Raw genomic sequence first — 26,356 nt, 5'->3', positions numbered from 1 at the left:
TTAGGCGCATCATCAGATTGCTGCCCCTCTTCTGGATTATCCAGATCGATCACCCGAACATGGAACCGTGATTTCTCCTTCCCACGAGTAGTTGTCTCCTCAGGAGTAAGCACTACTGCACGACTAACTCGTAACTTGATCCTTGTGCCTGAAGATGAAGCACCCTCCTTATTATCAATCTGAATCTCAGACTTCCGTCCAAGAGGCCCTATAGAATCATCTTCTTTACCAACCTTGATTTTGATAAGTCTAACAGCATTACTTTTCAACCATGCGTTAGTGTTGGCCAAGATAGGCTGAAATCTGTCAAGGATGGAGACGCACTCCTTGTGTGACCATAGGATCAAAGGAAGTGGAGCTTCCTCAACCCTTCGTGAAGTGTATTCAGGATCAAGTATATGCCCGTCATCGATCATCCCTTGTGGGATATCCGCCAAGTTCAAGTCAACAATTTGCTCAACAGTGAGCCTGCAATAATCCATCTTCAGAACTTTGACTTCCGTGCGGAGATCTACCCAGATGTCTTCAATGCGATGAACATGCACAAAGGATTTCTTGATCTTTTCCTTCATACCTCTATAATCAAAATCAGCTCTAGGTTTGAACCTCTTAAGCTTGATTTCCTGCAATTCAACCTCCATGGCCTTAGCCTTCACAGATGTGAGAAGGGAGTATTGACCAATTTTCAATGGATTTGTGCTGGAGATCCCCATTCCAACCTTGTGTCTAGCAGACTGAAGAGTATGAACAGCCATAATCTGTCTTCCCAACTCCATAAGAATTATCCTATCGGTCGGGTATCTTGGAAGCATGTATGGTTGTCCATCATAGCACCCAATCCTCATGTAGGTGAAGGTGGGAAATTGCAGGAATAAACACCCATACTCAGACACCTTGACCCATGCCTCATCTGATACTCTTTTATTTTTGAGATCCATGTCAAACTGACACATAAAATATCCAAAGAATGCATCTTGGACTCTTCTAAAATGCAGTCTGCTAGGTTTCAAAGGCAACTGGTCATAATATTCCCAAACTGGTATAAGCGAGTGATCACCCTTGGTAGAAAGACCTGGAAAGTGTCTAAGTGATGCTGCTAAATATACCAAATAAGAATTCATGAAGAAGGTCATAGTGGTAGGAACCGCTGCAAGTTGTTCGCACAAAGCATCACTGATGATTTCACCCCATGAAATGTGATGCGACTGCCGTATGAACATGATGAATTGATACATCCATGGCTCAAAGACATTAGAGTGCTCAAGGCCCAACATTCTGCTGAGAAGAGTGATGGTGTCTCCTATCTCCCACTTGAAATCACAACGGTACAACTTTGCCCATCTTGAGAAGGAAGGACGTGGCTCTTGAATCCACCTATTGATGTGGCACTTGCAATCTTTTTCTCTTTTTGTATAATACTCTGCTGCACTTTCTTTGGTGATTTCCATATAAACAGGTGCAGGAGGTATTTTGAAGACCTTCTCGATTGTATCCGCATCAAGACGAATTATGGCTTCACCATCATCATTTTTTATGACTCTTGACTCTTTGTCAAAATGATGGGCGCATGCAAGAACAAACTCAGGTTCTAGGGCAGCCACTGGGAAAGAAGATGCATGATGGATATGGCTGTCCAACAGCCGCTGCAAGTTGTTATCCTGTGGATCTTCTACCCTGTGAATGAATTCTGCCATATCAACGTGCCCTATTTCTGTGTCCCTGATGCGATCCAATGGAGAAGATACCTGGGAAGGTGTAACCTCATTCTGCTATTTGTCATATTTGTATTTCATTTTCTTTGGAGTTGGCGATGCCGGCAAATCTGACATTGATTGTGAACCTGGAATGCTGTGATGAAGACTTAAAAGGGTTAAGGCCACATCATAATCAGCTGCAAGTATCATTCTTTCTTTTTCAAATGAGTAAAACTTTGATCTCTGAATTTCACGGTTTTGTGAGAAGAAGAGGGAAGATATGTAGAAATGGGAAAATCTTGACTTTGACCAATTTCGGATCTTGGGGGAATTTTCGCAAGTATACAAGTTGGAAAGTACATACATGCAATCGGGATTTTAAAACCCGAATACAAGTACACTTGTAAATTCGAAAGTGGAGAAATGGATGAAAAATGGGGTTTTGACTTGCGGGAAATGATGGGAATGGAAAGTACGGATATGGGGAAAGTGAATGAATAGAAACGGGAATATCCGGGATAGTCATTTTCATGAAAATGGGAAGATCTTTTCAACATGTAATCCGGTTTTTAAAACCCGAATTTGCAAGGGAGGGGTATTTCACACTTTTCAAGCTTGGAATTTTAACCAAAAATGATTAAATTCCTTAACCGTAGGGGAAGAACAAGAATTTCCAGCGAACTTGTAATCGAGATTAAAAATCCCGAATACAAGTTTAAGATGGATTTTTGAGAAGAATAATGCAATTTAACAATTGCATTTCGAAGGGAAGATTTCTTTTATGAAAACCAATTTTTAGGGGAAGAACATCACATGCGAAAAATGCAACAAATAACGAAAAATGAAGAAAACAAGAAAATAATAAAAAGAAGAGAAGAAAGGAAGAGCATACCTTTATTAGAAATGCAAAATGCTTCTCCAACAATGCAATACTTCTTGAGATGAAGAAGCAAAACCGGACTATCAAACCCTTATCACGTTTTTGTGAAAATGCCCCCAAATATGGCAGCAATCTTAAACTTGGAGGAGCAAAATGCCAATGAAAGTGTTCATTTCAAGTTTATTGGAGCAAAACGATTAAGGTATTTGCTGGAGCAATAACACCAAAGGTGTTTGAAGAGGTAATAACGCCAAAAGTTAAAAACGCAGCCAAAGAGAATCACGTTTTTGCAAAAAACGTGGTATTCAATACACATTCAATGGATTATTAAATGTCTTGAAACCTATCCCATACTCCACGCCTTGGTAGGAAAGAGCAAAACGATTTAGGAGTGTGCAAATTGTTAAAGATTTAACTCCTAAAAACGTGGCATTAAAGAAGAACGTGGTTGCTGATTTAGGGCAAAGACCAGCAAATGTATCCTCCAAATGGCGTGAGAGATGTCCAACAAAGCATGAAGATAGGATGCAAACCAAAACGCCTCCCTCATCCAACGATTTCTCCACAAATTTCGCCTTGAAATGGTCAAAAATAGTTTTTCCCTTGCATTTCGGGTTTTTGGGAGCAAAAGACAAGTTCGATTTGTTCAAAATGAAGCAAATCGGGTTTTGAATAGAAAACAACAAGTTCGATTTTTCACTTTTCCCTCTTTCATGCTAAAATCGGGTTTTAAAAGACAAATGACAAATTTAATTTTTTACTTTTTCACTCATTAAGCCAAAATCGGGTTTTTTTGGACAAATGACAAGTTTAAAATTGTCAAAAATGCACTTTTATGTTAAAATCGGGTTTTAAAAGACAAACTGCAAGTTTAAAAATACTTGAAAGGGGGAAATAAAATCCCTACAACAAGTTAAAAACACTTGCACATATGTAATGGGGATTTAAAATCCCTATTACATGTGAAAACCATTAAAGTAGGGGTTTTTTGAACAAACTGCAAGTTTACTTGCAGTTGAGCCAAAAAACCCCTATTTTAACTAAAAATGACCAAAAAACAATAAAAAGATAAAAACATTAAAGGGGAAACTTAAAATAAATTACAAGTGACATACTTAGAACAAAAGTGCACATGTAATTGATCAAAAATTCCCCTACAAAGACCATAACAATGAATATCATTAAAACTTGCAGTTTGAAGAAAATTCTCCACCTGCAGTCTGGGTTTTAAAACCCGAAATTGAAGGAAAGGCATAGCAAACGAACCCAGAATTGGACGAAATTTGAAACGTAGTTCGAGAATGGACTGAGGATTAAGCCAGTCCAAGGATTAGTCTAAATTCTGCCTCAGGAAGCGTGCCATAGATTAATAATTTTTATTTTTTCATAAAAACCCCATCGTAGTGGTCCTTCATTTTTGGAAACAAAAATGAGGACAACATCTTTCATAGAATCGTATATCATTAGCCCGCATATCATCTTATATGCAATCCGTCGATTATGACTGCTATTTATTGAACAGTGTCCTCAAACGGCTATGTATCCTCCGTTATTTATGACTGTTGCGCAATTACGTGAAAGAGACGGATTTGACCTGTATTCCTCTAATAACCCTGATCGGTATGCATCTTCCACTATTTCTTGGCTTTGCTGATTTGGTTGTTGTCTAATCATTGTTATTAATCTATGTTGGCACTTGTCTTTCATCGTACATGCCATAGGAGATTTGTATACTAATCTTTGATCTGCGTATCATACCATGCTTGGTGATCGATCTTCTCATGTCTTACCGACTAATTGTTTGTTTGTATTTGGTCATAGTCTACTATTCTTCCCCAATTTCATCTCTTTTAGAGGCTTTACGGAATTGGTTAAAAGTGGGGACATGACAAAAGGACATGTATTCAAAGCAATGTAATTTTCTCTTTGGTCAAAGTGGCGTTAGTTGTAACTAATCCCAATTAGGGTTTCATGGTTAAATCTTGGCCATAGATTTTAAATCAACCCTGGCCCTTGAATTGTAATTGGGATGTCTGTAAAAGGCTTTTCCTTTTCATTTGTAGGGGTTAATTAGAAAATAAGAGTAATAGTTAGCATTAGAGTAGGAGGAGGAGAAGAAATTGTTGCCAAGGCTATGTTGGAATAAACATATGATTTTCATTGACCATATGGTGGATCTTTATGTGTTGTTTCTACTTGTTGCATGCTTTCTACTTCTTCAGATTTAGTTAAAGTTCATTGATTTTGATGGACAAATATGATGATATGTGATGAATTCCATGGTGTTCATACCATTTGTAAATTGTTGATTGCAAATTGAAATGCACGGATGGTCTGAAACTCATTGTTGCAATAGTTTGATTGTGGATGTTCATTTGGATTGCGCTAGCATTGGGCATTTGAATGAATGTTTACAATAAGAAAATCCTTCATTACCTTTGGAGATTGCATCGGTTTTGTGTGGTTGTTGATATCATGGCAAAGCAAAGCTTGGTTTAAGGAGTTTGTCTATCTGAGCATCATTCATTACCATCATTGTTCATAGGTATAAGTTAGATTCAATTCTCTATCCCTTTCCCTTTGATCCGTGTTTGGTAGAAGTAAAGTTAGTTTCCAAGTTCCGCCTGTTTTGCAGAAATGTAAGTCCCTTTGTGATACCAACATATCACATCATTTCACTGAGACTGTCCATTTGCACATCAAGGCCTAACTAAACAAACCTTGGGGTTGCCTTATTTGATCACATTGTTTAGCATTTGAGGTTTCCTTGTTCAAGAGAGGATAGAATACTTGGTATTTTATTGTGTTCAAGGTGTCATAAAAACACATCAACAGTACCCTCGGCTTAAGGAAATATTCTTTGCACACAGGCAAACTATTCACAATATAGTAGTATAAATTAGCTTTCGCTTAGAAGTTTTATTTGTATATATTTTTCAATGGTAAATTTATTCCTACCTTTTGGTAAATTTATTATTCAATGCTTTTCCTTGTGATATCTCTTGTGTGTACTTATGTAAATTAAATTGCCTTTAGTGAGTTTGCAGGCCTTGTATTGTAAGTGCACTCAAGATTGGTAATTGTATTTGTGGCTTTATATGCGATTCCTTAGTTCAATTTTCCTAAGTGCTTGTGTCCTTGAATTTATTCAATTCAATCCTTGTGTGTACTTAGCTTCTGCTTTTAGCCAAATGTTATAAGTGTCTATTATTGTGCAGGTCTGAGTTAGTCAAAAATAGGAAAACCTCTTATCTAGTGCAGAAATGTTGATTCGCCTTGTGTCCTAGCCTTTAGAACAGAAATATGTTTTTAACTTTAGATTGTGTTTTTCACATGATGAAATCCCTGCTAATTCTAGGTCCTATTCTCTAATTTTCCAAGGAAATATCATTTCCTTTACGTTTTGTAAAAGGGAGATTCCTCTCCAATATGTGTTAGTGTATTTTGTCCACTATACTTCTTCAATTCTTGCAAAAAGATTATCTTTACATAGGCATTAACACATTAACATATCAAGCATACTTTTATCTACGTTACTGTCCTAGTTTCTATTCAATATAATGCATCTTTATCTTGCTGGTGGAAAAAAGAAAGATCGGGTGAAACCATTGACAACTTGAATATATGTGACAAAATTTCTTTTCTTTTTTTCAATTTCAATCTTGAGATAAACATTGTATGTATAGGCATGCCAATTGGCATACAAAATCAAGATTTTCTAACCTGTTTAATAGAACATGTCATACTCTGTTTTACTGATATTCCTGATTTACTAGTTGCATCTGGAGATGACATATGCACAATTGCCATGGCATTAACTTTGACTTGTGCTATGAGTAGTACAATCTGTAGCAAATGAGATGAGCATGTTAGCATTTTGCATGGTAATTTCTTTCAGCAGTTGCATACTATAAGCTGAAAGTTCATGCTTATTGAAGGAAAGACAAATGGTGCTAAAAATCATCATAAAAGCCAATGAAATCATAAAGATGATACATGCGGCATTCCTAGAAAGAAAAAACTCCAGAAAGATATTTCAAAAACAAGTTGTGTGCAAATCATTCAAGGCAAGTATTGATAAAAAATGACTGTTTATTGCTTCCTTAGATAATTGGGCCGACAATCTTGTAAAAGATAGATTGAACTTTGGCTCTTACAAAAGGTTTTAAGCTTCTTTTAATTTAAAATGACACTAAAATTGGAGCAGGAAAATGTCTGTATGATTCCTTGAAATAACTATGAAATGAGGATGGGATGTGAACCCTTGAAAATAAAAAGAAAAAAGAACGAGAACAGAAAAAGGTCATATTAGCCCCTGAAATTACTGGCAATTATGCATATTCTAAAATGCAACAACACCTGATATTTGAGGGGTATTTATAGCCCTGAAAATATCTAGAAGTAAAATGGAGAAGGGACCAACCTTGTTGAACATAATTGGACGATCTTGCCTAAAAGGACAGTAGTCTTTGTCAATAATAGAAAGAACCAATAATCTATAATTGAGACAAAATATAAAAACAAAAAACATCTCAAAGAAAAAGAGTGATCGAGAAACTAAAAAACCCTTTCAAGTGAAGTAAATGCAAAAGAAAGGTCCAAATTTAATCAAAACACCTATCACAAGATAAAACATTCCTATGAAGTAGATGGTTCAAATATTTCCTTATTGAATAGCCCAGCTGAGAGGAATATTTTATGAATTTCTGTTATTGCATTTAATGTAGAAACAAAATCTAAGCCCTTGGGGGAGGCAAAGAGATTTATTTTTACAAAAAGAAAACTACTGTACAAGTATTAGATACAAGTTAGAAACCTAAATCATGACGAGAGCTATGAGGATGTTGTAGCAGATGCCTATCCCAAGTTTTATCTTATCTTACTAGTAAAAGAAAACCTAAAGATAGGTATAGCAAGAAGAGATTAAATAGATTATATAAATGTCCACAAATGACCACACGTAGGTCAACAGAACTAAAAGAGTTCTTTCAGTTGCAACAGATAAGACCAAAGTAACAAGACTAAGTTAAGGAAAACAAAAAGACCAAGCTATTAAATACCAAACCATAAGAACTAAGTACATATAGTCCTGTGCAAGGGAGATTCCTCAAGGAAACATAGAGATGGTGAAGGAATATGAAAATATGCAGGAGGTCCAAGATATCATGTTGGGTGCCATAACACAATCTATTTTGTGTACATGCATTTTAATTTTAACATAATGTAAATGAGCTACTTCTCTTTGTAGCTATGTAGTTAGCCTATGTGAGCAGCTACAAACATTGGTTTGAATATAAACAATCCATTCTATTATATGTATAATCAAATATGTTCATCCACTTTCTTTTGCATGCAGGTACACTATCAGTGGTATGATCAGTTTTTGAATTGTAAGGAATAAATAGAATCCCATATTGCAGATGCCAAAAAAATTTGTTGAGGAGATATATTGAGACAAATTATTGTTTGCAAGTAGGTTTGGAGGCAAGCTGCAAATCCTTCAATTTTTAAGGAGTATTTAATGTAATGTGGTTTCCACAGTTTGTTGATTTAGCAGCTAGATCAGATCAAGAAGTATTTTTTAAAACAGGTGTAACATTCCCATTTTTGGTCATTTTAGCATTGTAGTTGACTTCATCTTTCTCGGTGACTACCAACCTTGTCTGAGAGGATGTTTGATGTTGGCAATGAGCTCAGTTGATCTAGAGGAATCCTATACTACTTTCTAAAGAGAATTCCAGCTTCTGGTGTGTTCTCCAAGATTCTTGAATAGAGCATTTATTTATAGTAAGTCACCTGGTCAGCCCCTATTTTCATTATTCATCAGTGGTATCATTCCAGAGAAGTTAGATTTTGATTCCGATACTTTTGACAGTTTCCGCAACTTGGGTGTATTATAGGCTTTAATTTAATTATTTTACTAAGGTTGCTTAATTTTATTAATTTTATTTTAAAAGAACCTTATTATAATAGCTCATTGGAAAAGGGGTAAAAAGCTTAAATCATGGATGCATAATTATGGGAACTTGCAATCAAATATTATCATTATTTTTATAACAAAGCCTTTTGGAGCAAGAAGGAGTTTTCAACTAAAAGGTGATTTTAAAAAAGAGTCTCCTAGGAAGTTTGGCAGGAAAAGTATATAAGGAGGTTTGGAAAGCTCATTTTTATTATGCAGATTATTTTATTTCCTCTTGTGAAACCCTTGTAATCCTGTTAGATGGAACTCTATTCATCTCAACCTTCTTGATCACGAAAACCCTTTTGGAGAAGATTAGCCACAATAGTGAAAGATTCTCCCTAGTTAATATTGTGTGACTCATTCAGAGTTACAGTTTGTGTAGGAAAGGTTTTGCTAGTAGATTTTACTCCAAAATCTACAATTATGTTGAATGTAAAAGGTTTGGAGCAATTCCATACAGAGATTTCCTTCATGCTAAATGTTGTCAAATAGAGGATTTGATGGCCAAATTCCCTTGTCATAACTGAAACAAATATAATGAGATTTGTGCCAAACATTATATTTGTTAGTGCAGATTGGAAGAATATTTTTTAGTGTGTTTTGATTGTTGATTTGTGTTGGGTGCCACAAGGTAAATGTTAAACTTAATTTTGTTTGAATGCTGAAGCAGATCGCACTTCGAGGTTGAGTCACATTTTGACTAAAGGAAGATCGATTGCTTGTTTCAAGTGCTTTGTTGTTGAGAGGTATGTAGCTGGTGATATAAAAGACTCATGTGGGATAAGGAGCAGATTGGGATCGCAACATTGAGATTGTTGAGGGAAAAAAGGGTGGAACGCAGCTCCAAGGGTGTCTTTTGGGTGGCATGTAGAACTATAGATGCTAAGCACTTAATGTTGGAAAAAGTGTTGAAGTTGCACTATAAGTGTTGTTGTTGGGCAGTTTTCAAACAGTTTGGAGTCAAACTCAGGCAGATTTCTGAATATAATCAGCTACAGTTTAAATTTTGGCATGCTACAGTTCAGTGTTTTATATGACAGTAATTACCCTTAAAGAAGTTGCATCATTTTGAAGCAACATTTTATTACACAGCTGTAATCTCTCTATAATACATGCAATGAAGACTTCCAGGTTAGATTGATATGCTCTCTATATTGTAACCTCATTCATATGACAATTGAGTGCATTGTTGTTAAATATTTATGCATGCAAAGTGTTTGTTGTGTTATCGGGAAAAAGTGTATAGTTAGTAATGTTAATTATCAATAGTTAGTTAGCCGACGGGTAGGTAGTTGGAGTCGCGACGGTTGTGTCGCACCCCTTCGGCAATCATATATTGTATCACCTCCGGGTGTTGGAGGACATGTATTGTTGACGACGGATATAATATGAACATCCTTTGACATTAATGGAAAGCTTATTCTGGTACTTCTTTTATATTTGCATTGTACATTGCTGTTCGATTTCTGTATTCTTCCTGTTTACCCAGTGAGGTAAACATTTGGCGCCGTTGCCGACACAAACTCGGAACAGGAGACACGGATGGCGCACAGACACAATGGCCTACCCGTTGGTGAGGTGAATCCGGAGGTCGACGATGCCCAAACAGAACTCTACATAGGAGAAGACACTGCGACGAGAGAATTTTCGATTCTACTCCAAGTAGCCATTCAGACCTACGTGCAACGAGAGGCGGCGGAGGCGGGAGTCCCACCAAGTGCCGTGTGGACAGCGTTGGAAGTGAGTCCGGAGGTAAATCGGTTGATGAACCATCTCCCCCGACTGCTAGCACAAGCATCGTTGGCACAACAAGCTCGCCTGGAGGAGATTGCTCGGGAGGAGCGACGCCAAGAAATTTTGCAACAGTATGAGGAACGGGAAGCAGAACGAGATGGCGCCAGGGGCATTTGAACCGTGAGCCATACGGGACGGTATAAAGAACACTTATTGTAATAATTATGTCATATTGTTGGCATAAACTTGTCTCCCACATTATGAATGAATAAAAGTGTTCTACTTTTTATGTCATTAAGTATATAGAAAGCGGTCTGGGAATTAATGCCCAATACACTGAATAAAGACAAAAATAAGCAACAATATATAGATGAATGTGCAGTAGCCCAACGTGCCTTGATCCTTGAACAGCAAGCGGAAAGGCGACAGAGGTATAAGCGAAGAGAGGAGGAACGCTCCGAAGGGGACGGTGAGGCCAGAGGCCACCCAAGGAGTCGGGAGGAGTTACTTGCGGAAACCCGCCGCAGGATAGAGTGTACCCAAACTCAGTTGAGGGAGTTGAGGGACTTGCCACACACACCAGAGGCTAGCAAAACTCCAAGGAGTGGGGAGGAGGCAGGAGAGGGAGAAGACACCGAGGCTGCCAGGAGTGTCGGAGGGACACCGGGGCACGGCGGTCAAGCACCCCTTATAGGATCTGACCCATCCGGAGAAGGACAACAGCCACCAGTAGTAAAAAGGCAAGGTATGGCACAAAAACAAAAACTTCCAAAGTTACATGGGGATGGGAAAGAAGACCTTGTCCGCCACTGTCGCACGTGTGAAACAATTTGGGGAGCGAATGGTGTTACCGATGAGGACGAGTGGGTAACACAGTTTACCGCAACCCTGAGGGGCGTAGCCATCGATTGGTTTTCGAATACGGATAAGGCTAAAATTGGCACATGGGTAGACCTGAAGAAGGAATTTCAAGCAGAGTTTCGTCTCCTAAGAGACGATAATGAGATCGTAGCCGAAATCTACGGCACGAAACAGAGGAAGGACGAGACTGTCCGAACCTACAGCCGGCGGCTCAAAGAGCTGCTAGGAAAGATGGAGAACCAGCCGGCAGACGGACTGAAAAAACGGTGGTTCGTAGAAGGTCTAAAGAAATCCCTTAGACGAAAAATGAAGATAGTACCTCCTTCTTCATATTCCGACGCCTATAACAGGGCAATGGATTTAGAAAGTGAACAAAAGACGTCCAAGAAGAAGAAAAATAAATCCTCGTCGGAGGACGATTCCTCTTCTGACAAAAGTGATAGCAATGATGACGACTCTAATCGGAAGGTACGGGCTCTCCAAAAAGATATGGAGTGAATGATGAGAGAGATAAAGGCAACCAAAGGAAGCACAAGCAAGGGCGACGAAGGGGAGTTATGGTGCACGGACTGCCGTACCGACGGACACACCAAAGGGTCTTGTCCGAAAAAAGCATTTTGTGATATTTGCCAGATTGCCGGACACCTTACCAAGGAGTGTCCGTACAATATGAGGACCCGTAGCCAACAGGTTCTCTTTACAGAACCATCTGCGTCAGCCGGCACGTCCCAGCCTGCGAGCAACAACGCCTCGTCTGGCGGCTACCGAAACAACAGGCGAGGAAGAGGCAATAATAACAATACGAATAATAGAAGCCGAATCCAATACGACGCTAAAGGGCGGCCGATGATACAATGCCGAGCTTGCAATCACTGGGGGCATTTCGCCAGAGACTGTACGGTGGAGGAAGCACCACAAAAACTTTGCAAGTGGTGCGGTCCGGGGGACCATGATGATGGCAATTGTCCCAAATCTGGCGTGAACCTATTGAATGTAGAAACGGAGGATTCACTCGCCATAACAAGGTCAAAGACGAAAACAACCACTTATCCAGACCCCCGCACGGAAAAACGAAAGGCACTGGAGGCACGAGCGGAACTGGAGAAGGAGATGTCAAGGAGCAAGGATGCACATGGGCTGGCGGGTACTTCTCGCTCTGAAGGAGAAACAAACATTATAAACCAACTGTTACAGGTCGAGATACCCGTCAAAATGAAGGACCTCCTGGAAAGTATGCCGCACTTGCGAGCGACGTTGTTGCAATCCGCAATAATAATCCCAGTAGGCCAACCAATACATGGCAAGGACAACCTTGGCGAGACAGCAGCAGACTCATTAACCCTGACGATCAACAATGGTAGACACCCAGCAGTGGTGGAAATGGGTATATTGGGCACCATCCTGACCGACACAATTGTCGACGGCGGGTCGGGAGTAAATGTCTTGCCAGAGGAAACATGGAAAAAATTGGGTAAACCTACTCTCTGGCCGTCCACCTTTAACTTATTGGGAGCAGACCAACACGGCATCAAGCCGCTTGGCACACTCATGGCGCAACCAGTGACGATCGGAACACAGCTGTTCGTCTTGAATTTTGTGGTCATCCCATTGAAGAAGAAGGGGTACGACGCCATCCTCGGCAGAGGCTGGTTGGTGGCGGCCAAAGCAAATCACAATTGGAAGAAAAACACCTTGTCCATGGAAAAGGCTGGCCGAAGGTATACCATTGACCTCAAAACTCAACTGGTCAGTGAAGAGTTGGCGTCAGAGTCAGAGTCCGATGAAGACGATACCGACGAAGGAAAAGAGGGCAGGGAACCAGATGACGAAGGCATCTTAGGAATTCAAGCCTGTTCGGAGGATGAGACGGATTCTTTGAGAGGGCTCTTCCATTGGCAAATGGAAGACTATGAATTATTGTACGGGTGCAATATGTTGGGGATTGAAGGACCTAACATGAACGAGTTTCCACCAGAGTACGGACAATACAAGGAAGGGGATGTCCCTGTGGATGACGCACCAGCGCACCAGTTTGACAAAAGTAAGCCCATAAGGTACGAAGAATCCGCACTTCAAGTTACAAACCTTGGGGAAACTTCAGAACAGAAAAATATTCTAGTCGGCGACGACTGGAATCCCGTCTTAAAGACGGCGGCGTTCAAAATCTTCACAGAATACAAGGATGTGTTCGCTTGGACATATAAGGACCTCAAGGGGGTACCACAAGAACTTTGTGTACATCGGATCCCTCTGGTTCCCGGAGCCGTGCCCGTACGGAAGAGGCCATACAGGATGAACAAAAATTATGCGGCCAGGGTAAATAATGAAATTGACCGCATGCTTGAATCAGGGATTATCTTCAAGGTCCAGACGAGTGAATGGGTATCACCCATTGTGATATCCTTGAAAAAGGAGGCCGATTAGATAAGAATCTGTGTAGACTTCAGGTGTTTGAATGCTGTCACAATTAAAGATCCGTTTCCCATACCATTCACAGACACCATCCTCGAGGAAGTCGCGGGTCATGAAATTTATTCGTTTATGGATGGATTCTCGAGATACAATCAAATTTCCATTGCAGAGGAGGACAAATTGAAGACCACCTTTGTCGTAGAAGATGGCGTCTATGCATACAATCGGATGCCATTCGGGTTGTGCAACGCGCCAGCTACCTTTCAACGGATAATCCTCCATATCTTCGATAAAATGTCCGTAGGAAACTTCAAAGCATTCTTGGATGATTGGTCCATTTACAGCACGGAGGAGGCACATCTGGCCGCACTTGGCGAATGCATGGAGAGATGCCGACGAGCCCGCCTCGCCCTAAATCCCAAGAAATGCAGATTCATGGTGCCTCAGGGCAAATTACTAGGGCACATCGTCTGCAAGGCTGGACTGAAGACGGACCCTGACAAAGTACGGGTCATTGTGGAGATGGAGGCGCCCGACGATGTCACCGACGTCAAGTCATTTCTTGGACACATCGGGTATTATAGGCGGTTTATTAAGAACTTTGCCCAAGTATCATACCCACTTGATAAGTTGACACGAAGGGGGGAGCCGTACGTCTGGGGGACGGCCCAAGAAGAGGCTTTTCAAGAGTTAAAATCACGATTGGTGGGTGCGCCAATCTTGACATACCCAGACTGGGACAAAGAGTTCCATGTACATGTCGACGCATCCAACTTCGCCATAGGGGCCACCCTGGCACAGGTCGGCAGCCACGGGCTGGACCACCCAGTGTATTTTGCAAGTCGACTCTTGTCAAACGCGGAGAGGAACTACAGCACGACGGAGAGAGAAGCCCTCGGCACGGTATACTCTGTCCAAAAATTCCGACATTACTTATTGGTGACACCATTCACATTTTATGTGGATCACCAAGCGTTGATGTATTTGGTGAACAAGCCAATCATCCAGGGGCAGATTAGTCGCTGGCTGTTGCTGTTACAAGAATTTACGTTCAACATCATTGTCAGACCTGGCAGGAGCCATGTCATAGCCGACCAGCTATCACGGATCAAGTCGGGAGAGCCGGCCGAAGGCGTTAGCGAGGATTTTCCGGACGCCCATCTTTTCCGCATTGCCATCCTTCCTCATTGGTACACGAGTGTGGGTGAATATCTGTCAACGTCAAAATTTCCTAAGGAAATCTCACTAGGCGAAAGACAGAAACTTGTATTAAGAAGCCGAACATTCCAACTTATAAATGGTCTTCTCTACAAAATGGGACCTGACCAGATACTACGACGATGCGTCTTGGAAGAGGAAATCCCAGGAGTATTGAGAGAAGCCCATGAAGGGGCTGCTGGAGGACACATGTGACCGGATACGACAGCAAGGAAGGTCCTACTAGCTGGCTTGTGGTGGCCGACACTGCATAATGACGCCAGAGAATGGGTGACAAGTTGTGATACATGCCAGCGTGCTGGGCGACCGTTAAAGAGAGATTTCATGCCACTTAACCCGTTGCATGCTCAAGAGTTGTTCGAAAGGTGGGGGTTAGACTTTGTTGGTCCATTGAAACCGAGTCGCGCCCGACGATGTAGATACATTGTCGTGGCGACAGAATATTTGACCAAATGGGTCGAAGCGAGGGCGTTGGCAGACAACTCCGCCGTCAGTACAGCGAAATTCATTTATGAACAGATTATCACCCGATACGGAATACCTATTCAACTGACAAGTGATAGAGGGGGGCACTTTGTAAATCATATTGTTCGACTACTGACAACCGAGTTCAAAATTTTTCATTCTCTATCAAGTCCGTACTACCCCAGGGCAAACGGTCAGGCTGAGGCGACCAACAAAATCATCGTGTCGGTAATTTATAAGTCCTGTGGGGTGGAAAAAGAAGACTGGGAGGAGCGTCTGCCTTCGGTACTTTGGGCGTACCGCACAACTTACAAAGTAACCACCGGGCAGACACCTTTCCAATTGATGTATGGCCAGGAGGCTGTGGTACCGATCGAATTCATGGTGCCAAGTCTCAGAATCGCTATTGACAACAAGCTAGGCGACATGGAAAGCCTTCGAGAGAGACTATACGCCTTAAATAAATTGGATGAAAGACGGACAATGGCACAATGGGTGACAGACGTGGCCCAGCAACGCAGGAAATACTGGCATGACCAACACATTCGGCGGGCGAGGTTCACGCCGGGCCAATTAGTCCTAAAGTATAACGGACGGAACGAGATTAAGCCCGGCAAGTTCAGGGTGAAGTGGCTAGGTCCTTACAGGATCCGAGAGGTCGCAGCGAATTGATCAGTCAAGCTCTCGACCCTCGACGGACAGGAGATTCCAGAGGGCGTCAACGGGTCAAAACTGAAAGTGTATCACCAGAGGTTGGAAGCACGCAGGAGCAGCCCGACGGAAGGCGCGCAATCGCAGTCAGATAATAAATACAAATGAAAAAAAAAAAAGAAGAAAAAAAAATATATATATATATATGAAAATTTGAAAAAATATATAAAAGAAAATTTGAAAAAAAACAAGAAAGAAAAAAAACAAAGCAAAAGAAACCACCGTACGGTGGCCACCACCGTGCGGTGGCACCACCAACGGTGGACACCACCGTGCGGTGGCACCACCGACGGTGGAAGCCACCGTGCGGTGGAAGCATATGCCGAAGGCCGTGGAAATAAAACAAAGACACCGCACGAAGACAAAGACACCGCACAAGACAAAGACACCGCACGAAGCCACCGAAGGTTATAACAAACGCCGCACAACCGAACGCAAGGAACAACGCCTACCGAAGGGAAAGCAGCATAAAGAAAGGTCATTACAACGCAGCACCACCACGCCTACCGAAGGGAAAGGAAACAACGCCGCACGAAGGAGATGCCGCGGGCGAAGGAAGGAGGGCATCGGATAGCGTGGAGAGAAAGAAGGAAAGAAGTTGGGAGTTGCAGTGGAGAGAGAAAGTTGTGGAGGAGAGGAGATCTAGAGAAGTGAAGGAGAACAACAAACCCTAGGCGTTTTATTGTAATGAAAAGCTAAGCTACAATGCGGTAATTGCGGACTAAAGAAGCAGAGGAGAAGGAGCGCTTTTTTAATCTTCACTGTTTCTTTTGGTAAAATATCTGAGAACTTTGAATGCCAAATTTGGCGGCCATTGAAAAGGTGCCACTAAATATATGCGTGCATTCGGTTGTTTTCATTTTGTAAGCATTTATCAGTGTCGTTGCAGCGGAGGTTTCAGAAATCAACCAACAAGCTGTGACTCGCAGAAATTTAACAATGGTCTAGGTGGATGGGGGGCTCAAAATTTCTTCAGGGTGGTGTGATCCTTTGACGATTGAGCACACAAATTATACTGACCTAGGTGTCACAGAGATGACTGAAATCAAACATGGATGCATAGATGGAAAGTGAATGTCAGAATTATTTGAAGAAAGAAAGAAAGAAAGAAATTGTGTATTAGAAGTACATTGAGCTCTGTATTAGTCAGGTTCAAGGGCCAGTGCTGTTACCTCAAAAATGATAAAAGCTGGCCATTATTCATTGAATTTGTAAATTACATCTTTGAATGCTCTTAAATCACTATAAGCTGTGGAGGTCCTACCGTGCGGTAGAAGGAAGAAGTTGGAAAAAAACGCACCGCACGGCGGTACATCACCTCCGCACAGTCTTCGCTGCTTGGAGGCAGTTAGCCGTTTTTTTTTTACGACAGCTAGAATCAAGAATCAGTTACACGAAGCTAATGGAGTCCGCGGGAAAAAGAAATTGGAAAAAACAATTGCAGGATAGCAGCCATAGGAAGCCGCATGCACGTATTCTCCCTTCAGGTGTTCGAATAGCAGGCGGCAGAATGGAAGCCAGGTAGAAGAAAAAGACACCACAGCAGCCCACTGCACGAGGGAAGAACACCTCCACTTCACAAAATATCACCTTTGAGGGATTAAATGGGGTGGAATGTCGGAAATGGTGGCAAGACACGCCGGATGATAATTTGGTGAAGACAAGTCTTCGCAAAGCAGGGGTAGACTGGGCTATCCGAATGCCTGTGTTCGCCATTCGCAAGTACGAGGGGGCATTGCGATATATGGTTGATACCTTTGATAGTCACTCACGGACGAGCACATTTGAGTATCTTGGGAAGGATATCACCATATCCTTCAAACCTGCAGATTTCACCAGAGTATTTGGCATCCTAGGCATACATGGCAAGAAAGTGGACTTGAAGCCAAAGAAGATGACACGGGAAGAAAAGGAACATTGGATTAGGCGAGTGTCCCGAGAGTTGACCCCAGCAGAGTTGGCGAGCATCGTAGACGCCACGAAGGGTCGTGGGATGCGTAGGTCCTTTGTCGCAGAAGGTCATTGGCGATGCATTATGGACGTCATCAAAAGCAGGTTGACAGGGTCGGGTAGGGCATCAGACATCGCTCTACCACAGATAGTATTGATGAACGGGTTGATGAACGGAGTCGTCTATGATTGGGCTACCTTGTTATCAGAGCGGATGTGCGCATTCTTGATGATGGAGCAGCGCACCTTTTACATGCCCCACTATGCCATTGGACTGTTCTTGGAGGCTACGCGGGAAGCAGTGCCAGAGGCTGAGTTGGAGGTACGGCCACAGGGACCCTTGGCGGAGGGTGAGCCTCCTATCATGCATTGGCGACATCTGGATATTGGACACTCTTCCGCGAAGCGGAAACGGGTATTAGAGACCACCGCAGTAGAACCGGATAGTGGGTGAGAAACTTCTAGCAGTGCAGAGGATTCCGAGGATTCGGAGGATGAGGATGACAGTAGTAGTCGGGCCACAGACGAGGGGAGGATGGAGCCCGCCGGAGAGCGAGTGTTGTTTGCACCACCCACACTGCCACTTGGCACACTTGTGGGGTCGTCGGGGGGCAGTACTTCGATTCCGGCATTTGGACAGAGCCGCACGCCCGTTACACTCGGGCCCATGCAGCCGGCTGCAACACCTTCCGCCATACCAGCCGCAGGACCGACCCCCGCAGAGGCATGTACTGACAGCACGGTAGAGTTGTGTGGTCCACCGCAGGGAGGCGTGGCAGAGGAGATGGTTGAGACTGAGCCTCAGGTGCGACTGGACGTCGTAGGATCCGACGCAGTGGTGACGGTTGCTGCCTCCTTGTTGGAGGAGCCCATCGCAGGACATGTTTCCGAGGGGGAGAGAGGGTCGGAGGTGTTGAGTCAGCTCCATCGGTGGCGGCTATGGGGAGTTGGCTGACCCGGAGATTCCAGATGACAGTGATGCCACCCGTAGGAGCAGTTGTACTCTCACCTCGGCGAGAGCCTCCCACTGTGGTGGTGGATCTGGAGGACTCCTCGGCGGAGACGCAGGCACCAGCAGAGGGACAGGTCCTTGGAGAGGGTGTTCCTACCGGCCCAGAGCAGGCGACTGCTACACTTGAGGGGGCGGGGGAGACACCATTGTGCCAGCAGGATGCAACAGGTGTGGTTGAGGAGACTTTTGAGTTACCACGTGGGCTTCCTATACCTACATCGGGGCTAGATGGAGAGGATATTGAGGTTTATCTGGCAGATATGGTGACGAGGGGTCGTCGAGTGGTGGCCACGGCTCAGACACGAGCTCTACAGCAGGTGGTGGAGGAATTAGAGCAGGTCCTCCAGTTTATGCGAAACGGCTGTCCCGCAGTTTTCACTTCATGTTTTGACGCGTGAGGGTGGCCAGTTACCCAGACGGATGCGATGTTGGAGGCTTGGCGTGTGCCTCAGCCCGTCGTGGAGAGTAGGGTGACGACTCTCGTCCGGGAGATTGAGCAGGTTTACAGGGAGGCCTACTATGCCTTACGCCAGACATAGCATGAGTCTGCGGTTCGCGAGGCTGCTCGAGTTGAGTTAGAGCAGGACATGGCCAGACAACAAGCCTCGTGGGCAGCCGAGAGATCAGAGTTGGTAGCACAGCTTGAGATAGCCCGCGCAGAGAAGGTTGCGGTGGAGACCCGTCTTTCGGAGGAGCAGAGTGCGCGGAGTCTCGTCCAGCAGGAGTTAGATGTTGTTCAGGCCCAGTTGGTTCGCATGACAGAGTCCGCCGATACCAAGGAGAGGGAGCTACTGGAGGCTGCACTTATGGTGAAGACGGCCTTAGAGAAGGTGTTGGTGGCAGAGCGGGATGTGGCAGCACGCACCCAGCAGGTCTATGAGCTCCGCGCCGGCCTGGCGGCCCACACACCCGCATCTCACCCTTCCACTTCAGGGACGCTTCCTCAGCCCCCTCCTTGACTTTATCTTGGTTGTATATTTATATTACATTGTCTCCATTTTGTTGTTAGTCGTCGGAGACGACTTCTTTTTTGGGGGGGATGATGTTATCGGGAAAAAGTGTATAGTTAGTAATGTTAATTATCAATAGTTAGTTAGCCGACGGGTAGGTAGTTGGAGTCGCGACGGTTGTGTCGCACCCCTTCGGCAATCATATATTGTATCACCTCCGGGTGTTGGAAGACATGTATTGTTGACGACGGATATAATATGAACATCCTTTGACATTAATGGAAAGCTTATTCTGGTACTTCTTTTATATTTGCATTGTACATTGCTGTTCGATTTCTGTATTCTTCCTGTTTACCCAGTGAGGTAAACATGTTGAAATGCCTATGATATCTCTATGCATTGTGAATTTAGTTGTTGAACCGATATTATCACAAATTGCACTTTGAGTGATCCCATAACAAAAACACATCAATGAACTTCAATCAAATACAAAGTGTTTAACAAAATGCCTGCATGATAGTAGATAGAAAAATTTGTGGGTGTTGGAAAAAATATTGGTTTCAATTTGGGGTGGAAATTACGGTGGTATCAGAGCACATAGTATCTTACCAGCTTGTGGGGTTGAGGGTTGTATTGCAGCAATGCAAATTAGTTTATGATGGGTATGATTGTGCTTGATTGAAGGTTGGAACATTGTGTTGAGCGTGCATGAAATCCCTTGCAACTTCAAGATTGACTGCACAAAAGAGTTAAGTTTTGGAAGATGAGTGCAAGAGGTTGTCCAACTTGCAATTTTGAATGTATGTGTGAGCACTTGCAACTCCTGCCACCCTATGCATGGACACTTCCAACTCCCACCACCCCATGCACGACCATTGCATAAACCCGATTTTGTGCATGAGTGCTTACAATTCCCAAATTTGTGCATGCATAGCTTAAAAACCCAAAATCATACATGGCTGGCCTACGACCCTGAAGATCATTGTGCAAGGTCTTGCAATTTCGAAAAATCATTGTGTGAAGAGCTATAATTTCAAAAAAAAGAGAAAAATCGAAGTTATGATTAAGTTTAATGTTAAATAATCATTGCATGTATTCTTGCAAATTTCAATATCATAAACTAATGCATCCATACATGGACACTTCCAATTTCTGAATTCATACATGAGGATGTGCATGTAATGTCCCCTTCTCAGCAGTAAGCTCAGTTGACCATTAGCCTATTCTGGAGACCCGTAGGCTAGTTGGAAGCAGAAATTAGGGTTTCCTAACTCTGGGAGGATGTTTCAGCATTTTCGATGTCTTGCATGTTGGAGTTTGCCAGTTTTGGTTCTGGATTTCTTCTGGGTTTTCGGAAAGCTTCGCAATGATGGTACATGCATAGGAAGCAGCAAAGTTTGGCAAACTTACTATTTTTAGTAAGTGGAGGCGAAGGCAACTTATTTCTTTGGGTTTTTCTGGGTTTTCTGAGAGCTTCGTGGTGGTATAACATGCAAATCAATCTGAAGACTTTTTTTGGACTTACTATTTTTAGTAAGTTGCGACAGCTGCTCAGAATGTGCTTAAATCACTTTGGAAACTTACTATTTTTAGCAGTATGCTATTTTTAGTAAGTACAATTTTTAGCAGTACTATTTTTAGCAAGGATTCAACAAGCCATTTCAGATGGTTATTTCCGACAAGTCAGTTGAGCAGTTTGCCTTCCAACATTTTTGGAGCTTATTTTGGGCGATTTATGTTTAAGGAAAATATTTTACAAGTGAATTATTTATAGGGCATGATGGACACCTTGAAAGAAGCATGTTAATTTTATGAAAAAAAAATTCACTTACTTCCTTGGATGCCATATATCACTTTATGAATACCTAGAGGGGATTGAATTGATGTATTAAGAATTATTTTTGGGCCTAAGTTAGGTGGTCGACCCCTTTGGTGAAGATATATGATTTAAAAATTAAAGCAAACATTATCCTAGCTTGGGCACCCAAATTGGATTAAATTGCATTTCATTTCGTGGCATTTTGGAGGGAGCTGAATTTGAATTTGGAGCTTCAAAAAGTTATAAATAAGAGTGCTTGGGCCTTGTTTTGGGTATCCATGAATATTGTAACGAAGTGCTACTGGAATGCCAATTGAATGCTTCAAGGAATGCTTCCTCCTAGATTAAATGCTTAGCTTCTCACTTGAAAGATAGCGACTAGTTGAGACTGTGGGATTGTTCTTCACTCAATGGAATAGATGGAATTCATTGTGAAGTTTGTGTTCGAAGTTTTCTGATTTTTGGAGTGCTGCGTGTGAGTTCTAGGTGGTTGGTTTTCAGTGTGGCTGTAGGTGTGTTTTGCTCATAAGTCTCTATGTGGTCATCTGATGGTTCTAGGTATTTGCTCATTCTTTCCCTACGCTCTAGGCAATCATTCTTCTAAGTTTTCAGTGCATAATTTGGTGTCTTCATTTTATATTGCAAGTCGAGTTTCTGCCCTAGCCGTACCATGCTGAATCTGCCTTGGGATGCATGCAAATTATATTTTGGTGTGTTTGATGCATTTTGTTAGTCCTAGCATTATCGTCGAGCTTCTAGCCTCCATTGGCAATTGATTTGGGGTCATCCTGTTGAGTGTTGGCAAAGTTGTGAGTGTTTTTGTGAGTCTTGAAGTCGATGGCCTGCGTTTTCTAGCAAGCTGTTTTGCATATCAGATTCTGAAATATGATAGTGAGAAGTGTGTTTTGGAGTTGTTAGTCTTTAGTAGCTTTGGAGTGCATAATTTATTATCTGAAGCGATGGACAGTGATGCTCTTAATCTAAAATCTCACGCTTTATATTATAAAGTTGATTAGTAGTACTAACAACTATCTCTTTCCGGATTTTATCACAATACCCACTGAAAAAGTGGAAGAGGCTGGCTTTGCCGCCTATCTTTTCTTATTGAAATGTTGTCCTCCCACTGAATAAGGAATTGAGTAGATTGTTATTTTCATTTTCAGTCCTCCCATTGAATAAGTGGTTGAGTGATTGTTATTTACTACAGTTTCATTGGCATTGTAATTGGCTAGTCATACTGCCAAGTTGTTAAAATTTCTATTACCCGCTAGACAATCGGAAGGGGTTGGCTTGCCGCACAACATTGTAATTTCCAGTGGATTATTGAAGCTAATGAACCCCTTGTCACTGTATGCTCTCACCTTCCCACATTGGGCTCTTGGTGATAAGAAAGTGGAAGGGTTACTTTCAGCAGTATTTTGATTATCATTTTCTAATCCTAATGGGTGCTTGTAATGTTTGTAACTAGAAATAATTGGAAAAAAAGTAAGGGGATATTTCAATGCAATTTCTGAAATCTTGCACGTGTACATATAAAACCCAGAATTATGCATGGTGAGTTGCAATACCAAAATTATGCATGAAGATGCTTCAATCCTGAAATTGTGTATAAGCACTGAAAAACCTGAAATTGCAGAGCAGAGCTTCAAATCAGATTAAAATTACAATGCATGAAGGTGTTAATACCCTGCCAATGATTGCATATAAATACCCAAAACTTTGTGCAAGTGCAATGATGCTGACTTAGTTGAAGGACATCTTTAAAAACAAGTGAAAATTAATCAGATGCAAGTGCTCAGCCCCTTTCAAGCTGGCCAACCTTAATGGAATTAGAGTGATCTAAGTTTCAAAATTTAGAAATGTCAAAGGAATGCATGCTGGCCAACCTGGAAAAAACAAAAGGTGGTAAAATTTACACCCAAATGTGTGGAGCAATATTAGGGCCGACGTAAATTGGTTTGTCAGATTAAGGGCTTAAGATGAAATGTGAGAACAAGCATAGGCCTGACTTGACCCTTATTTGAACCTTGAAAACATTCGAACTTTGTAGAGGGAAACGTGAATTTTATAAAGCTGGTCGACAGCTGTAGAAGGGATTGATGCCCATACAAATACAAGACCACCAACCTTCACTTTTCACATTCAACATTCAAATTCAATTCAAACTGATTCAAGGAGCAGAGTAGATCATCAATGCAACCTACTAAAACGTTTTTGCTTGTCTTGCTTAGGCGTGGGGTTTGGATGTCTTTCTTGACCGATTCTTCACGCCTTGGATGGGCGTTTTGATCCATATGGTGTTTTCGCAAAAATGTGGCTAGGGTTTGGAGTGTGATTTGATGTCTATTTAAGAGTTTCAATCTTCTCTTTCAAGGATTGCTTCTTGCTTCTTGAAGGACGTTTTGATTGATCAAAGTATGTTCTTTTCCTTTCTTCTTTATTTTTATTTCTTGTTTGTTTGGGTTTCCTTGATCAATTTGTATATGTTAGTTTTGCTCTTGTCTAAAATCGGTTTTGTGAGAGATTTTCCCCTTTGTTCCAAGTTTGCAAAGCAATTTGTAAATTGCATTGTCTTTCCCCATTTTCCCTCTTTACTTGCATTCGGGATTTAAAAACCCGTTTGCATGTGAGATGAAAATAGTTGATCTACCCCTTTGGTTGAAAAATCTTAACCATATTTTGTTCAAATTCCAAGTTTCAAAGTTGGAAAAATGCTAAAAGTTCTTCCCATTTTCATAAAGATGATCTTCCCAAAATCTTTTCATTTTCACTCATATTCATTGCCATCATCCGTACATACCATTCCCACCATTTCCTACATGTTAAAATCTCATTTTTCACCCACTACTTCATTTTCCTTTTTACAAGTATACTTGCATTCGGGTTTCAAAAGCCCGATTCCACATTTGTTCTTCCCCACTTGTATACTTGTAAAACATTCCCCAAGATCCAAAACTGGTCCAAATTGCACTCAAAAAACACTTGAAAATGAGTCTCAAAGATCCAATTACAAGTGCAAACTTGTGTTTACCCATTACACATATGAAGTTGCATGTTTGTTCTCCACAATTGCAGGTTAATGCTCTTGTTTTTCCCACACATGTAATGCAGCTTACAGAACCCAAAATTCACTTGTGAGACCATTTTTGCATCAATTTATCCCTTCTCATGTCAGTCTGGTTTGCATACACGATCTACCAAATCAATGGATTAAGGCATGGGCCTTATTTTGCAAGCAGATTTCAAGATTGGAGGATGATAAAAAGAAGAGATACAACAACAATTCATGGTTGAGAGCATAGAATGCTTTCAAGACAGAGATGGTCATGACATGAAAAGAGGAAGGCAACCCTTTCCCTCTTGAAAAGCCAGTACTACCCCAAGCAAGAAGATAAGGTTGAAGTTCGTTGGCCAAGAACACAAAGATCATTAAGGATACAAATTCCCGTTCCGGTTCAAGATGTCTTCACTGACTTAGAATATTTCAAGTTCTAGCATCCTGAAGCAGCATGAAGATCATCACAGACAAAGGATGAAGCAGTTAGAGTCATGTCTTTGAACACTTAGATTAATTATGCATTTGTAATTTTGTTTTGACAAGTTACATGTAATATCAAAAATTGTAATTGCAAGTGTCACTTTTACTTGCATTTTGTAAAATGTAATTACATGTAAAGCAACTACAAGTTGAGTTCAATTAGGACTGTAGTTGGAATAAGTCATAGTTAGTTGTTGAATAATTCTTGGTGGTTAAGAGAATTTCTCAAGTTAGTTAGGATCCTCCCACCTTTTTCTCAAGGCTCCTCTCCTATAAATACTTGAGGGGGTCTATTGTAATGGTAATGTTTTGGCAATGCAACAAAATTCTGCCAATTTATATGTGCACTCTAAGACTTTGAGCTTAAATGTAAATCAAATTGCTTTCAATAAAAGAGGCAAGTTGTGTTGAGACTTTGTGTCAGTTCAAGTTGTTATGTGACGACATTTTCTGGAGTTGATTGTGATTTTTGTTCTATTGTTCAAGAGAGATTTAAATTCAATCTTGCAGACTTTGAGCTGCTAATTGTATTTAGAGTTATATGTTTGGTTTTCAGATTTGGTCTTGCAGACTTTGAGCTGCTTATCATATTTGAAGCTAGTGTGGAAAGCTCAAGAGGGAAGATAGCTTGTAGACTTTGTGCTGCTTCTATTTTTAAGACTTGTGCATGAAAGGTGAAGTGCATCATGTAGTTAGACTTCTGCTACATATTGTGTTTGGTTACTAGAAAATCATCTACAAAGGTTGATAAGACAATAGAAGTGTTGAAGACTTTGTGCTTTCATTTCTGTTTTCCCGTCCCGGGGAAGTGACAGAGGTCTTTGTGCCTTCATGGAAACTTTGCTTCCCTTTATGTTCCAAAAATCTTACAAAAAAGTCTCATTTCTGTATTTGCTGTTATTTATTTCCAACAACTATTACTTTTCTGTGAAGAGAAAAGAGTATAGTTTTTCTTGAAAGAAGAAGAAAGATTGTTGTCTCATCCATATTAGATTAGTTTAGTTTGTAGATAGGGGGAGCCTTACCTAAATTAGGAGAGTATCATACTCACACACTGTGGCTAAAACCACTATTTTGCACATTCCCTAGGTGTACAAAATTTTCAACCAACAGGAACATAAAGCAATATATACCCATCTTTGATGCGATT

The 26,356-nt window shown here is 41.6% G+C and overlaps 1 protein-coding gene across 2 annotated transcripts in view; it reads right to left on the bottom strand.

Annotated features, from left to right (window-relative positions):
- The window catches only part of LOC131079464 (uncharacterized), a 220,541-nt gene that overhangs the window by 70,871 nt on the left and 123,314 nt on the right, over nucleotides 1-26,356 (bottom strand). For both annotated transcript variants that reach the window (XM_058017429.2, XM_058017430.2), the window contains exon 4: nucleotides 6,298-6,420. In XM_058017429.2, the coding sequence (XP_057873412.2) occupies nucleotides 6,298-6,420 (123 nt within the window). The remainder of the gene's footprint in view (nucleotides 1-6,297; nucleotides 6,421-26,356) is intronic.

This window comes from Cryptomeria japonica, chromosome 8, assembly GCF_030272615.1.
Source record: "Cryptomeria japonica chromosome 8, Sugi_1.0, whole genome shotgun sequence".
Taxonomy (NCBI): Eukaryota; Viridiplantae; Streptophyta; class Pinopsida; order Cupressales; family Cupressaceae; genus Cryptomeria; species Cryptomeria japonica.
This window is presented reverse-complemented; position numbering and strand designations above follow the sequence as displayed.